The 17865-nt window shown below is 36.8% G+C and overlaps 1 protein-coding gene across 12 annotated transcripts in view; it reads right to left on the bottom strand.

Moving 5' to 3' along the window:
- The window catches only part of hiw (highwire), a 171481-nt gene extending 154131 nt beyond the window's left edge, over positions 1-17350 (bottom strand). For all 12 annotated transcript variants that reach the window (XM_068385984.1, XM_068385985.1, XM_068385986.1 and 9 more), the window contains exons 1-8: positions 17121-17350; positions 10560-10806; positions 9262-9334; positions 5542-5772; positions 4098-4251; positions 3259-3458; positions 2639-2774; positions 59-237 (exon numbers count right to left, since the gene is read on the bottom strand). In XM_068385984.1, the coding sequence (XP_068242085.1) occupies positions 59-237; positions 2639-2774; positions 3259-3458; positions 4098-4251; positions 5542-5772; positions 9262-9334; positions 10560-10744 (1158 nt within the window). In that variant the 5' untranslated portion in view covers positions 10745-10806; positions 17121-17350. The remainder of the gene's footprint in view (positions 1-58; positions 238-2638; positions 2775-3258; positions 3459-4097; positions 4252-5541; positions 5773-9261; positions 9335-10559; positions 10807-17120) is intronic.
- Positions 17351-17865: the final 515 nt, after the last annotated feature.

Genomic DNA, 17865 nt, shown 5'->3' with positions numbered 1-17865 from the left:
ATTTCAATTTATCAGTACAGACAGGACGGAAGAGAGAGAGCGAGGACGCTTTACTTACATGGGCGAATCCCAACCATCCTTTCTGCTTAGGGTAGAAGTCTGGCCGATGCATGTAAATGTGGCCCTTCATGGTGCCACCGAAACCCGAGCCTATTTTGAAGAGCCCGTGAGCGTTATGTATGTACAAGTAATGGCCGTCGCAAGTCATTGAACTTTCTTCTTTTAATTCTTCGCCGTCTGAAATTAAGGGATCAAAAATTGCATGTCACTTTGAGGGTGAAATATGCAAAAACATGAAGCTCATATCTGTCCCATCCTTCCACATATTCATAAATTCAATCTAGTTACTCATCCTCCTCTCCTCCTACGCCTATTGACGCAAAGGGCCTTGGTTAGATTTTGCCAGTCGTCTCTATCTTGAGCTTTTAATTCATTATTTCTCCATCCTTCCACATATTCATAAATTCATTCTAGTTACTCATCATCCTCTCCTCCTAAGCCTACTGACACAAAAGGGCCTTAGTTAGATTTCGCCAGTCGTCTCTATCTTGAGCTTTCAATTCATTACTTCTCCATCCTTCCACATATTCATAAATTCATTCTAGTTACTCATCATCCTCTCCTCCTACTGACGCAAAAGGGTCTCGGTTAGATTTCGCCAGTCGTCTCTATCATGAGCTTTTAATTCAATACTTCTACATTCATCATCTCCTACTTTGCGCTTCATAGTCCTCAGCCATGTAGGCCTGGATATTCCAACTCTTCTAGTACCTTGTGGAGCCCAGCTGAACATTTGGTGAACTAATCTCTCTTGGGGAGTGAGAAGAGCATGCCAAAACCCTTTCCATCTACCCCTCACCATTTTCTCATCCACATATGACACTCGACTAATCTCTCTTATAGTTTCATTTCTAATCCTAATTCTAGTTACTACTTTAACCTAATTTCTAGTGCCTTGTAGAGCCCAGCTGAACATTTAGTGAACTAATCTCTCTTGGGGAGTGAGAAGAGCATGCCCAAACCCTTTCCAACTACCCCTCACCATTTTCTCATCCACATATGGCACTCGACTAATCTCTCATATAGTTTCATTTTTAATCCTAATTCTAGTTACTACTTTAACCTAATCTTAGCTATAATTGTAAAACTACACAAATCACAGAATTGGATTAATTTAAGTGTATCTTCATACCTCCATGATAAATGTCAAATCAAATTTACATATAGTAATCCCATAACACATTGTGATTTACATATTGCTTCCTCAGTGCATAGTAGATTTACAAACATATAGGTAAACCTATATCACAAACTCCTCTTTATATTGTGGGCTTCTAAGGACAGATAAGTTTGAAGTTTTTCATATTTTAATTGTTTTTTTCAAATATTCATTTATAAATATACCAGAGAAAAAAGTTGCATGGAATGCCAGGAATATACCCAGCTCGCTCACTCTAATAGTGTTGGTATAGTTACTGGGGCGTGTTAGAACCACTACCAGAGGTCCCTTACCAATTAGTTCTCTCCTTCCTCAATATCCCCGATACTACGAGGTGCCGTTCTACATCCGACTACTGCCCGCTACTACGACTACCCTCCCCCACCCCTACCACTACCTACGCTTCTACCCTCATTCCTTTCATATTATAGGTAAACCTATATCACATACTCCTCTTTATATTGTGGACTATTAAGGACAGATAAGTTTAAGGTTTTTTATATTTTAATTATTGTTTCAAATATTCATTTCTGGGCTTATAAAAGCTTAAATTTATAAAGATGAAAAATGTTAAAAATAAAAAGGATGAAAAAAATACTGTATTTCTGTTTTTACCTCAAGGTTTTTAAGCAATCGCAGGGGGACTTGCAACATAACATCGGCGATAAAAATGGGATTATATACCTTACATTTTTCAAATTCCCTTGTATACAATAAACTAAATACTGATATAAAATCATTTTATAGACCTACATCTGTCTCAGAATGGTGAAAACCTTGAGATAGTGTTTAAGTATGCTATAATTTAAAGGTGTAATATTCAGGTTCAGGACTACAGTACTGTGTATATTACAGAAAAGTCGACTGTCAAAATATTGGAGAACAATGTCCATATGGCTATTCCATAAATTTCACTTGTTATTCAGTTATAAATACAATCCCCATGCTACTGAAATAAGGCTATCAATTTTCTTTAATGTTACAGTACTCATAAAAAGATAATAATAAACTATGGCATTAAAACCTTGATGCAAATCATCCACTTTGATGGTAGCTGATACTGTAGTAATACCATCATCATTACGTCCTCCTACGCCTATTGACACAAAGGGCCTCTAGAGGATTCATTGGCTAAATTCATCAAAGGATAGCCTGTTTCTTGTGATGCGCAGTGCCTATCCAACTAAGGCAAGTGAACCCTGCTGGTCCATACTAATTCCAGTAAGATCATCCACCAGGCATCACGGGTAAAACTCAAAGACACCTTGTCTATTGCCTCAAAACCTAATCTGTCACCCAGCTGCCAGTGACTTCATTGAGAACATTAAATTTGATACAGACCCTATTTCAACGCCTTTCAAGATTCATAATTATGCGATGCAAAAGACAACAAAAAACTAATAAAATATCTCGACATACCTGTCATAATCTTAATTGAGAATTTATCAATTAACGATGATTTCGGAACGCCTCCCGTTAGCCAATCTGGACGGGACGTTTTGCCAAGAAGAACTGCGTGGACACTCCGTTGCAGAAATGTTAGTATCACTGGAACCTTGGAAGGAAATCCTGGGTTAATAAATCGTACCTAATAAAAAATCTTTTATATGAAGCTCTCAAACCACAATAAGATGAAGATTGTCATTTAGATTTTTTTAATAGTCCAAAAGTGAAGAAATGGTAGCAAGTAAAGATCATTGTTATACGGTGTATGACCATAACATGATGGGAGAGTTTTCAGGCCTTTAGAAATAAATTGTTATACAAATTACAGATTGACTTGTCTCATTCCATAGTTTATACATTATATGACAGCCCTTTACCATTGTTAATAATATATTTTATGATCTTTTCATTATTTCTCCTTTATAGTTTATTCACAACTTTTCTATTTCCTTTCCACACTGGGATGATTTCCCTGTTGGAGCCCTTGTGTTTGTTGTAGTCTGCTTTTCCAATTAGGGTTGTAGCTTGGCTAATAATAATAATAATAATAATAATAATAATAATAATAATAATAATAATTGCAGTAACAATACCTGAATGCTCTGACTTGCCAGCTGTCGGGACGTCATGAGAATATCTGCCGTAGCTCTGAGAAATTTGCCCGTTTCTCCCCGAGCTACTACCAGAGAGAGTAAACACGCACAAGCGACGCCAACTAAGGGCGACGATGGACACGTTAACACGTCCCCGTTGCTGGCCGTGGCTAATCTCAGTAGCAAGGTGAAAAGAGCATCTGTAAGTTTAAAAGATCGTTATAAATAAATTCGCCATAGGTGTGGAGTTCACAGGTTAATTTTCATTCCTTATATTTATTTATTTATTTGGTATGGACACCTGATGAGGAGAGATGAGGACCACGTTGGGAGACATACTATGGAGATGGAGGTTCAGGGAAGAAGAAGAGGGAGACCAAGAAAGAGATGGAGGGACTGTGTGAGAGGAGACTTACAGGAGAAAGGGATTGATGAGGCAGAAGTGCAGAATAGAAAAAGATGGAAACGGCTCATCCGCAACGGCGACCCCATATAAAAATGGGAACCAGCTGGGAAGATATTAATTTATTTATTTTTCTATTCTAAAATTCTCTTGACATCGAAGGTTATTTCTTAATTATTGTAATAGCAACTCTTAGGTCCCTCCCTCATATTCCTTTTTCATAAGCTACAATAAAAATAGCAATATACAGTATAAAACTAATCAGAACTCCCTGATGATGATCATTTATCGGACGGTCCCCAAAATTAAAACTGATGATGACGATATCTAACAATACAGATTTGTAAAAAAAATATTGTTACTAAAATAAACTAAAATTAACATACAATAACCTAAAACCAATTCAGTCTAACTTTGAAAGAGACTTAAAATTTACCTATAACTTCAGGAGGTTCTATTCTCAGGGCCTCTGGCTGCTGTCCTTGAAGAATATCGAGTAAGGCTTCTAGTGCTCGGATACACAAGGCCGGGTACGCCGACACAGAGCCTCTAATCAGTTCGTAAACACTGACCAAACCAAGTCCGACCATCTGTAAGGAAATTCATCATAAATACAAAATCAAAATTCGCAATATATTAATATCAAAAGAATATGGAAGATTTTTAATTAAAATTTTTGTTTTCTCAAAAGTGAATGGAAGTTCTATCACTAAAAATCTTGAACATTGCAAGGGGCCCTCAGTAAAGCGCAGATCTCCACCGCGGCAGCTAATTTCTTGACCTTTTGCTTGACCGTGACCTTAACCTTGATCTTCCAAAACAATCATTTCCAGCTTTTTACATGACATTTAATCCTTGCGAGTTTTCATTATTCTACAATTAAAATTGTGACCAGGAAGCTGTTCACAAGCAAACACACACACACAAACAGGGGATAAAACATAATCTCCTTCAAACTTCATTGGCAGAGGTAATAATAATACAGTATTGTTATCAAGTACTGTACCTTTACCAGATAAATAAACTTGACTCTTTAGTTGACTGAAAAGACTTTTAATAAAATTCTAATATCTTATATCAAGCTAATAGTTTTTATATTTACCCAAAATTCAGGAAAGATTCTCCGAATGACAATGGTTAGTACACAGGACCTGTAACTATTGGAACCTAGATTTATGTCCACTTTTTCAGAGCCTTTAAATATGCGGCCCCGAGACTATATAATAAGCTCCCACAAAACATTCGAATGATTGAAGACATTAAGGCTTTCAAGAGGATACTGCTTTCTTATTTCATGAGTCTTTTGACAGTGACAATTTAACAGTAAGTGAACAATATGTGACTTGAAAAGATAAATACTGTGAACGAACAAGGTAAAACGACAGTGGAGGTCCTGTAGAGAGTGGGGTTCCCCTGCTGTATGGGATGTGACGGCGCCGAGTAAGGTTGTGAACTCAGCTTTGAAGTTTTGTATATAAGGAGTGTGTTCCACAATAATATAACTCAGTCGTTTCCAACCTGCCTTTGAGTTCACAACCTTACTCGGCGCCGTCACATTGGTGACCCCGGAGTGACGGCGCCGAGTAAGGTTGTGAACTCAAAGGCAGGTTGGAAACGACTGAGTTATATTATTGTGGAACACTCTCCTTATATACAAAACCTCAAGGCAACAGGACATAACAAGTTCACAAGACAGACAATATTACAGAGGAAAAACCAGACATGAATTTTCATGTTCGTTTTAGTGCGAGGGAAGAGCGAAGATACAAGCATAATATATACAAAAGGAATTATGTACAATTGTGTGAAACACGGTTGGTACAGGGACCAGAAAAGCAGCCATCAAAGCAAAGTAAGTAAGTAACTGAATAGCAATTTACCTTTGGAATCTGCAGCATAGGTTCTTTTCCTTTATCAGATTCATCGTCAGTGTCCGACTCAGATGGAATTGGTTGAGTGGTTGCCAAGTAAATCGTCTGTGCATGTCGAGCAGCATTTTCCAACACCAACCCTCGGACATGAGCATAAACGGCGAAGGATGAAGGGTTTCCAGGCAACGCTAGAATAGGCATTACCGTGCTGGTCGTGTTGCTGCCGCCGCCAACTTCGCCCTGAAAAGAAAAGATACGATTAATAATCATTTTAAAAAGGAATAAAGCAAAAAACTACCAAATGCCAAAATTAGCAAAAAGCCAAAAACTTTAAATCTGCTCATTCCCAAATATAGTTGAAATAAAATTAAAAAGAAAATCACCATACGAAAAACGAATTAATAATAATTTTCTTAGTTCTCACACAAGTGAAAATCCAAAATTCATTTTAAAGGTTTTATAAATGTGGCTCATGAATGGGAGGCAAGGTACAGGACAATACCCTAGAGACTGACCATATATACATAAGATCAACACCTAAACCACCTCTCTATCAAGCTAGGACCAAGGAGGGACAGGCATTGGCTGCTGACAACTCAGCAGGTAGACCTATAGGTTCCCCCAAACCGCCCATCCCTAGCTCATAGGGATGGTTAAGTTGCAGACGCTACAAGAACTCTGGCATTAAATCTCTTGGCTAACTGAATCTCTATCGGATTCAGCATAGGAGAGTATGATCTCATGATTAAAATGTCCAAAACTGTAGCCATTCTAACTAAATTAAATTTATTGGAAGAGTAAGTTACTTAAAATATGATATGAAGACGTTATCATTACTATGAATAAAAAAGATTTATCCAAGCTTATTTATGCTAAAATCCTTATCAACTACCTCAGAATACTCATTCTTACCTCAAGATATCAAGAAAATATATATAATGATATAGATAATACAAAATAGAAAGGTACCTTACAAACTAACTGAAGAAAGTTTACAGATCTAAGTCTCAATAAACTGTAAAAGTAACAAAAATAAAAAACAACCTACCATCCAATAATTATTTAGGAGATTAACATACTCTCCAAATATGATGTTCGGGAAAAACAACGACTTGTCAAGATCTGTATCTGCTTCTCCAAACCAATGTAAATCATATTTACATGTCTCTTCCAATTCCTCAACATTCTCAAAAACTGGAATCTGGATTAAATTGTTGCAAGCAGGAATAACGACGGTTTTTATCTCTCCTCCGACAGCTGACAAAGAACTCGAAGATCCATATTCAGAAATTGCAGAGAAAGAGAGAGATCTACGAATATTTTTCTCATCTTTAAAACCAGGCATGCCATCTCCCGATGCTACTCCGTACTTCCGATAGCACGTTTTGCCGATTAATTCCGGCTGACGACTGGCCGCGTCAAAACTCCCAGCAGTAGCGATTTCCACGTCGGATATTACTTCTGTATTTTGCTTTTCCTCGGCAATAGCTAAAGGGTTGCATCTTCTTGTACCCTGTATCATGAAATCAACTTTCTCTGCCTTTACTGAACTGATGATGCCATTATTGCTTTCTTGCTTAGTAAACTCCAACCCTAATTTTACATTGGATGCAAGTTCCAAGTCCCTGCCTCTGGGAGAAGCTGATAGACAACTTGTATCCAGAAAAGTGTCCTGGCCTGGCAATGCATTTTTGGTGCAATGCAATCCAGAGTTTGGTGCAGATAGACGATGCAATTTTAGAGCTTCACCCGATGGAATAGCAGAGCTTCTTTTATTTTCAAAAGTTGCTACAGACTTTCTTCGGAGCTGATGGCTTGCCGTTTCCGATGCCTTATTCCACGTACTACTCCCCTTCAGATTGAGCCCTACATCAGAGTATCGCCGTACTGGCTTTACGTTAGCGATGGCTTTCACCGATGCGTGAGGCAGGAGTGGCCTTCCATGGCTTATTGGGTCAGTATAGCCCTGTCTGGTAGCCAAAAAGTCCACTGATGCTCTTCTACTTTTCTTCACATCCTTTTCTGTATCGGCTTTGTTTAAATTTCCACACTGACTTAAAACGCGGTATGTTTTATTGCTCACATTGTTAAGACAATTGTCTACTTCGTCATTTCTATTTTTGGCTTCCATTTTAATGGATGTGCTTTATCATAAAGCCTGTTAACTACTGTTTCTTCAAAGACAAGATTGATTACTGCAGCTTCTTAATATGTGAACGTACAAACGTAATACTGTACTTATAATACTGTACAATCCATTATTTCAATACTCCTGACTTACATTACATTATTCTATTCAAAGCTCAGGCTTTCAAACATTATAATTTTGTTTAATAACTTCTCCCTAACGTAAGATATCACTTAAACACCTAAGGACAAATATAGAATCCTAAGAATATGCACTGCACTAAAACAATTTCTAGTTCAATTATCATATACACGAAGACATCGGCACTTATCACAAACAGCCACATTGTGTATGTTTTCTTTTAATTTCCAAAAAGAAAATATCTTAATTTCTTTTATAATTTTTCAAGACCAACTGTTTAGAGCCATAGTCCATTAGTCACTATGCCACTGTCTGTCTTTAACAATTCTATTGTACTCCAGCGCACCACTCCACCCTAACCTAAAATTAGCGAGGACAATAGAATAGCATGTTCATTCTGCGCCTTGTTCCAAAACACAAAGAGAATACAATGACTACCATAAAACTATGCATAATGTGCTTCGATAATTTGGGTAATGAAATACAGTACATACCTCCAGAACTTATAATCAATTGCATATATGATTGCTTCCATGATTCTTTTTTGAAAGCAAAGCATTATTTCTTAAACATATCCCTTTTCCTAAATATTTTACTTCAAATATCTATTACCTTCTGGTTACCTGTAATACAATCATAACAAACCCAGATATAAATAACGTATAGGATTAGGATGATCTAATATTATCTAGAAATAGTGTACCCGAGACGTCAAAAACGACATCTAAATATTTAGATAGATATACACCCAGAGATTCAACCATTCCCACCTATCACCCTTTCCTCTTGAGGTACCCCCTCTCACCAGGGTAATACTATTTCCTCTTCTGAACATGACAGAAAAGAAATATATAAAATTCACATTTATCTATATATATACAGTATCTATATATAGCTAGACACTTTATCATAGAGGGTAGATAAAGTTATGAGCCAATGGTCTGTGTATAAAAAAGATCACATAATAAAAATAAGACTTTTATGAAAGTTTTAAAGCAGTTTAAAGGTTTAAAGGTCACTCATGAATGGCAGAGGCAAGGGACAGTGACACTGCCCTAGCAATCAGGACAATGCCCTAGAGACTGACCATATGTTATATGATCAGCGCCCAAGCCTCCTCTCCACCCAAGCTAGAACCATGGAGGGCCAGTCAGTGGCTGCTGATGATTCAGCAGATAGACCTCTAGGCTCCCCCAAACCTCCCAACCTTAGCTCACAAGGATGGTAAGGTTGCAGACACTAATGGCACTAAGGAGTCTGAACGGGACTCGAACCCCCGTCTGGCATACACCAGACAGAGACGTTACCAATGAGGCCACAACAACATCATTAACTGACTTGGCAGCACTTTAGTGAAGTTCTTAGAGAGAAGATGAATAATAGAAAGTAAAATATAGTGACTTCCCACTAGTTTAAAATAAATTTACAAAGCTTAAAGAACCAAGGTCTTATGTCCCTACCTTTTTCTTCTTGTCTTTGTGGTGTTTACTGGATTTGGCTTTCCTTCGTACTTTCCGGCGATCCTTCTTCTTCCTGAAATAGAAAAGATGGTATATTTACTGATATAGAAATGTTTATATCAAATAATTAAGTTTGAAAATCAACATCATCTCATCCTATGATCTATTAACCCTTTTACCCCCAATGGATGTACTGGAAGGTTTCACAAAACTCATCCCTTTACCCCCATGAACATACTGGTACGTCCTTGCAAAAAACTGCTATTTACATTTTTTTTTGCATATTTCTGATAACTTTATGAGAAACTTCAGGCATTTTCCAAAATAATGAGACCAACCTGACCTCTCTATGACATAAATTAAGGCTGTTAGAGCAATTTAAAAAATATATATTGCAAAATGTGCTTGAAAAAAAAATGCCTGGGGGGTTAAGGGTTGGAAAGTTTCAAATAGCCTGGGGGTAAAAGGCTTAACGCAAAGGAAATCGGTTAGATTTCGCTAGTCGTCTCTATCTTGAACTCTTAAATCAATACTTCTCCATTCATCATCTCCTACTTCACGCTTCATAGTCCTCAGCCATGTGAGGCTGGGTCTTCCAACTCTTTTAGTGCCTTGTGGAGCCCAGTTGAAAGTTTGAAAATACTAGGGTAAATTATTACTGAAAGGACTGAACATTTTCAAATCATAGTCAATAAAAGTCCTCTTAGGAACTAAAGTAAATATTGATGCAATAAAGAGGAAAAAATTGGGTACACAATTTTCTTTTAACTGCACTCCCTCACTCAATTCACTCAGATTATAAATGTTACATAAATTCAAACTCCATTATTTCCTAACGTAAAAAACTAATCCTTACGACAAACTAGGAACAAATCAATTACAAAACCTTTAACTTGTGAGAGAGAGAGAGAGAGAGAGAGAGAGAGAGAGAGAGAGAGAGAGAGAGAGAGAGAGAGAGAGAGAGAGAGAGAGAGAGAGAGAGATTCGTTTTAGAACGACTTGCACTGAAGGTGCCAGCCACGGGCTCTTGCACTTACAGAGAGAGAGAGAGAGAGAGAGAGAGAGAGAGAGAGAGAGAGAGAGAGAGAGAGAGAGAGAGAGAGATGGTGGTGCCATTGTATATTGAACGAATTAGTATGCAAGTACCACATTTAGCAAACGAATCATCTTTGTTTATTGCATAAAATCAAAAGGTTATCTTAGGGAATTATTTAATTGATACAAACACATTCAGCACAAATATCCGACATGAGTGATCTTCTACTACTAAAAATACAAGAATAAAATCTACAACTCACCTTAAATCCGGCAGAACTCTATATAAAACATGGAAATCCGCTCTGAGCTTATCTCCATCTTTCATATAGAGGCCTACACGTGCACGAACATTGTTCTCGTGCGAGCCGCTCTTTTCAACAACACCAAGACTACCGGCAGAGCCTTCGGACGATCCCGACCCTTCAGATCTGTCGTCGGCAGTCATCTTTGGGATTCAAGAATCTGGGGAGAGTCACTCTCCATTCAATGTGCTATAAGTCTTCGGGTCTGGAATATGAAAATGTCGAGATTATTTTTAATAATATTATTATTATTATTACTAGCTAAGTTACAACCCTAGTTGGAAAAGCAAGATACTGTAAGCCCAAGGGCTCCAACAGGGAAAAATAGCCCAGTGAGGAAAGGAAATAAGGAAATAAATGATGAGGACAAACTAACAAACAACCCTAGTTGGAAAATCAAGATGCTATAAGCCCAAGGGCTCCAACATGGAAAAATAGCCCAGTGAGGAAAGGAAATAAGGAAATAAATGATGAGAACAAACTAACAATAAATCAGTCTAAAAACAGTAACAACGTCAAAACAGATATGTCATATATAAACTATAAAAAGACTTACGTCAGCCTGTTCAACATAAAAACATTTGCTGCATCTATTTGTTTCATAATAGAGGCATTGACAATACTAAAGGTCTCCAGAGATCAAAGTCCTTTTTTTCTATTGTTTCAATGTTTTAAAACCATTCTTCTTTCCACATTAAAAAGGGTACTTGGATATACATAAACTCCAAAACTTTCTAAAATCATAAATCGCCGAGATACTTGTGTTCAAAAATTGGCTATTTTCAAATGCTCATTCCTCGTGATTTTGATTTTTCCCGCTCGGCCCCTTGAAGACTCTTAGTATTGTGAATGCCTCAATAGTTAATGGGAAAAAAAAGCAAATCTTTATTAAAGTTATATGGAATTATATCAGTTATACAAAACTGAGTCCTTATAGTATGACTTTATTTTTCATTCTTTTTATTATGATGTTTAGACCATAAGCTTAAGTGCTGCAACTTGTTCCAGTTGTTCAGCACCTTTACTACAGTACCTAAAACTATACCATACAGTATAGATCATAAGGTTAATTGACTAATTGATTTAGAGTTTTCCGGCATCCTGACATCGAAGGTCATCGACGTCGACCGTAAGGTTAAGCACTGCAACTTGTTCTAGATATTCAGCACCTTTAATGCAGTACCTAAAACAGTACCATACTGTATCATGTAAATTTAACAAGATTTTTCTCTATCATAAAACATAAAAATAACAGCTTTTTCTCATCAATTTGTATTTTTCAGCTGACTGTCGGGTAGCGGGAAAGTCCCACCCACCCCAAAGTCAGGGTAGAAAATCTCACTTCCTGGGCCTAGCAACATTCTGATCAAGGAACAAACTTTTCATACTTCTGGGCACTCACGGCAGAGGGTTCACCTTAACAAATGGGGAGGGAAGGAACCAAAGCGCTCCTTCAACGTTAAATTCTGAGTATTCCCTTCAGAAGATGAAAGAGAATTTCTTTAAGGATTCATCCTTGTCTTCCTTAAATTCCATCACAATCAACACACGTCATGGTGGGAAACTGCGAAGTCTTGCCTATACAGAAAGTACATTGAGATCTAGATACTTTGGATATGAATCTTCCATAAGTCCTACTTTTTCTGGGGCATTTTCAAATATCACATGTCTTACGCTGCATTGCAAGAAGTGCACCAAACAAACGCATCAAACAAGATCATATAAAAATAATACTCAAAATCTTCTGGGTCTCAGATTTTGTGTTAAATGGCTTAAGAGAGGTGTTTCATGGGAAGAAAAGGTCGGAAAGCAACATCAGTATATTCTCTAGCGAAGCAACCCAAGACAATAATGACCTGACTGTCCAACAGCTCAGCCTAACCCATCCACCTGTCATTACCCAACTACCTTAATTAAAGACTCGATGGCAGTTCAACTGACAACATCCATTCAGTTGTATTATCTGTCGAAGTATCTTCTATTTTAAAGAACTCGTTTTATTTTGGACTAAGAACAAATAATGGATAATGACCAAATCCAAGCCTAACTCAAGAGTTGAAATGTACTGGAACAATAGGGAAAAAGTAGCTCCGATATTTTCATGTTATCTTCATCAAGGGGCGTACGCAAGGATGAACGCTCATATTACCCCTTGGGCTTTTCTGGGTTTCAACCTCAAGAGTAGAATGAGGGAGCCACAGCCATTGTCTAAGAGAGGCTCTAAGGTAGCCATCAAAGAGCTCATGGAAAACACACCCACACCAAGTAACATCCAAAAGAAAACTGACGGTGGGCATTCACATTCACCAGATATTACCGGTTAAAAATATTTTCACATAAATAAAAAATGGTTCATATCCTCATCAGAACAAATACAGAATGGTTGCGTATGATCAGCTGTGAGAGGGACATTACACTATATGCCTGCATTACAATAAAGCAGAGTATGATTTATATGGTTGAGTGGAGAATTGTTAAGACCCGCCACACTAGGTTAGGTTAGATAAGGGTGATCAAGAGCGAATGTAGAATGGCGGACACAGTCTATGGTACAATAGACGTTGCATGCCTTTACAACAATTACTGTCGCAACCAATTGTTGTAAAAAAATCCCATGGATACAACCTAGCTCACAGTACCCATGCCTAACCTGAAGAGGTTATGTTGCTAGTTCCTTTCAGCTAGAGAGTTCGGTAAATCTACGATACTTTAACTTCAAGCCAATAACATTAACCATATATTTTTCCTACATATTATCTTGTGATTTATCCATTTCTGACCGTGAATATTGGAACAAACCAGCAGTTCATGAGTTTTTCAAACCATCTCCAATATAACAATTCTGGGAGATCCCAGTGAGAAACCAGGGCTTTTGGGTGGGGAAACACCATAACGAGTAATTTGCAGCAAGAGTAAGGGTCATGTATGTAGAATAAACAGAAAAACAGTGAGAAAAATATAAAGTTCATGTAAGTGGCTGGAAATTAAAAGTATCATAACTATCTATAATTCATATCGCATCCATCAAATGGTTTTTGCTCCACCGTGGCTCAGTTCGCTCGCAAATAAACATTGTTTAATTGCTCCTCTGTTCTGACAGGCGGTATATGGATGAGCTGCAAATGGTATCCTTATAGGCGCTATTAAAGTATCACAATTACCTATAATTTACATAACGGACCACAAATGGTCTTTGATCCACCGTTACTCTGCTCACAAATAAACATGATCTCATCGCTTCTTTACTTTGACAAGGGGATCATGGAATTGCTGCACACTCCAATCATGTGGGTCATTACCTCCACGATACCTTTACTTTCGGATGAATAACAATAGCATTATATTGAATGGAGTGTGTTTTAAAAAATCAATTGCTGAAATAGATTAAATTAAATTAAATTTAGAAAAAAGAGAGCTCCCCAGTGGGAGATGTCTTTTTTGAGGTAGTCATTCTCAGGGTGACCAGATTTTGAAAGCTAAAATAAGGGACACCAAAATTGGAGAGGTAGTTGAACAATAGAGTCACACAACTTATGTAAAATTAAGCATGCAGTGACACAGCACAAAGTCCTTCTCAGCTGGGTCTAGATTATCCATGACCTAATTCAATGACCTCTTTTGTTTTAAAGTGCATTCATTGTAGATTTCGTTACAATCAGCTGTTTATTGCGCGTGTCAAAGCATTATAATACTGCAATCAAGTATGTTTTGAATGTTTTTTACCCCATATTTTGCAAAATTTCACTTGTATATTGTATTTTCTTTTCAAATACTGAAAATACGGGACAAAAGGCGTCACGGGGAGGGTCGATACAGGACATGGGACAAATATCATAAATATGGGACAATCCCTTCATGAACAGGACATCTGGTAACCCTGCTGGATCTGAAGTCAGATGGGTAAAAAAAACATTCCTTGTAAAACAATATCCAGGAACTTCTGCATAAATATTTGGAAGCTCTTAATATGTTAAAAAAGCTAGCCAATGATTACATCATATAAAAAACAGAAAGCTGCCTAAATCAAATGCAAATAAATCTGTAAAGACACACTCTCAAAGTAAACAATGGACTTTAACAAAGAAATGATATTTACATTTTAGCCAATCAATATTAAGTTATTATGCCCCAGCCACTATTAGTCATACAGATAAAAATGGCAAAATAGCCAGCACTCCCTTATTTCATATAGCGAATTCCAGTTTCTCTATAAATTGAAGCACCAAATATTAACCAACAATAGTCTGTCAATTGTCAGAACAAATACAAGATAGTTATATATGCTCAGCTGTAAGAGGGACACAAGATAACTTGCCTATATGATAATAAAACTATATGATTTACATCCGTCTGGATCAGGTTAGGTTAGGTTAAATAGGAGACGGCATGGTTTGGGCAGATCAAGAGCGAATGTAGAATAGCGGACACATTCTATAATGCCATTACAACAATTGCTGTCTCAAGCAACTGTTGTAACAAAATTATCATTATTATCATCACTAGCTAAGCTACAACCGTAGTTGAAAAAGTAGAATGTTATAAACCCAAGGGCTCCAACAGGGGTAAATAGCCCAGTGAGGAAAGGAAATAAGGAAACGAATAAAATAGTGTTCAAAACATACAGCCTACCTTAAGATACTCACACCTAACCTGACTTAAGAAGCCACATTATTGTTTACTAAGGGGGTAGAAGATCGTTTAACACCACTGCCAACCACCCTAGGTGTGCAGTGTCCTAATTGGACCACATATACTTACCATACAGCTCTCAAAATTTGGCAAAAGTATATCATATTGCAAATAATAAAAACATAGAGGGGTAAATGTAGTTTGTTCGGACAAGCTTAAACTTCCTTTTTATTATCATTACTGTATTATTATTATTATTACTAGTAAACTACCTTTTTATTATTACTATTATTATTATTATTACTAGCAAAGCTATAACCCTAGTTGGAAAAGCAAGATGCTGCAAGCCCAAGGGCTCCAACAGGAAAAAATTGCCCAATGAGGAAAGGAAATAAACGATATAAGAAGTAATGAACAATTGAAATTAAATATTTTAAAAACATTAACAACACTAAAACAGATATCAATATTCTTTATAGGAAAATTGTTGTTTATATTGATCTGAAATACAATAATATGAAGCTAGTTTTACAATTTATGAAATATTATTATGTTACCCCAGGAGTGAAGCAGGTTGGGATGCGAAAACAGAGTTGAGACTTAAGTCTTAGGGTAAGCAGGGAATATGGCTATCTAAAGGGGTCGCAGGGGGACATAGGACTTCGGTAGATAATAATTAGTTAAGGATACAGCTCCTAGGTTAAGTTACGACTTAGTCTTAGGGTAAGAGAGGAATATGTCTATCTAAAGTGGGTCGTAGGGGTACATAGGACCCCGGGAGGTAATAATTAGTTAAGGATACAGTTCATAAGTTAAGTTAGGACTTAGTCTCAGGGTAAGAGAGGAATATGTTGGTCTAAAGGGGGTCGCAGGGGGGCATAGGTCCCCGGTAGGTAATAATTAGTTAAGAATACAGATCTTAGGTTAGGTTATGTGTGGAAGCTTGAGTTTGGCGGCATTCTTGTGTTTGTTTACCTTCTAAAGTGCGATTTATCAGTCATAACCTTTGAAACTTTACCCTCTGTCCGTCCTAACGAAGGACCCTTCACACCTAACCCAACTTGAAAAGCCACATTCAGGGCATATGTATGATACCGGCCACCTGTATGCATGATGACGGCCCACTGAAAATACAGTAGTCTAAGGAGGTCGCAGGCCATTAGGTAAGTAAGGACATGGATTGTAGGTTAGGTTAGGTGGGGAAGTTTATGCTCTGTGGCATTCTTGCGTAGAGGTTTTACAGAAAAACGACTTACGAACAACCGGACAATGTGAAGAAAAACACCATTTTCTTTGCACGAGGGAGGAACTGGCCACTGTCATACAAAGGCTCCTCATGTTCTAATTTACCATGAGGTAGAGGATCATTTAACACTGCGACACAACCTAAGGGCGCAGTACTAAACGGACTATACACGCTTATAAATATCACAAAATTTGACAAATAAAACAACAAATTGTAAATAATGACAAATCACGGTAGGCAATATTAAATAGCACAAATTATTCTATAATATATTTACCGCAACATATCCGGCCCTACAAAGACAGTACTTGATTAGGGTGATTAGGCCTATGCCTGGATATATGGTTATAGGCCTACAGACAAGGACTACAGTCCAGATCTTGGCCCAAATAAATAAACAAAAAGGAAACTATTCAAGTTAACATTTGATAAAACTATAGAATATATTTGTACATTAGATAAAAATCACAGGCCTATACAAACATTCCCACCGTAACATTACCTATTTTCTCAATTATCGGTGAACGAGTAGGCCTATTTCTCGACCCAGTAACACACAAATATTCTGCAGTTTTAATAATCAAAGAAATATACAAATAAAATCAATAGAATTACAGAATTAAAGATAAAAAATATACCGGTACCTGTTTTCCTAAATCGCAGCCACCCGTGATGGCAGGTTAGGCCTAAGTTACGACCCTCTAGAAGCATCTATATCACTGTTTAAGACTTCGCCCGAGGTATTTCAAAGCCCAGAAAGCCTCCATTTATGTAAGATCAACTTCGAGGAGGTTCAATTTCACAATTTCACAGACAATAGACAAGATGTCATCCACTGTAGTCAACCACACAATCGCTCGACGAATTGTTTTCATTCGGCAACGACAGTTCTGTATTCGAATCCCTCATAATGGCTTCAGTTTTAACAATTTTTATCTTATTTTAACTATTATCAATTAAAATAAACAATTTATATCATAATTTACATTTATTAATTATATATATAATATTAATAAACATTTTATTCAGATATATACACAAATATTATATTTATTTATGGCTTCAATTTTGATCATATTTTTACTATTATCAATTAAAATAAACAATTTATATAATAATTTATATTTATTAATTATATATATAATTTTAATAAACATTTTATTCATATAAACACAAAAATATTATATTTTTTTAAAGGAAATAATGCGTTAAAGCCAAGGCCAAGCTGTGTTCGAAGTTCAAAAGATGGCTGACGCTAAAATCTATTAGAAATTAGGATTAATTTTGTTTTTATAAACTTATGATATCAGTGGAAGATCAATTTTGATAAATGAATATGTTTTATTTTAATAATACGTGTATATATATATATATATATATATATATATA

The sequence above is a fragment of the Palaemon carinicauda genome, chromosome 13, assembly GCF_036898095.1.
Source record: "Palaemon carinicauda isolate YSFRI2023 chromosome 13, ASM3689809v2, whole genome shotgun sequence".
Taxonomy (NCBI): domain Eukaryota; kingdom Metazoa; phylum Arthropoda; class Malacostraca; order Decapoda; family Palaemonidae; genus Palaemon; species Palaemon carinicauda.
The sequence above is the reverse complement of the archived record's forward strand: the minus strand, read 5'-3'. Positions and strand labels throughout refer to the sequence as shown.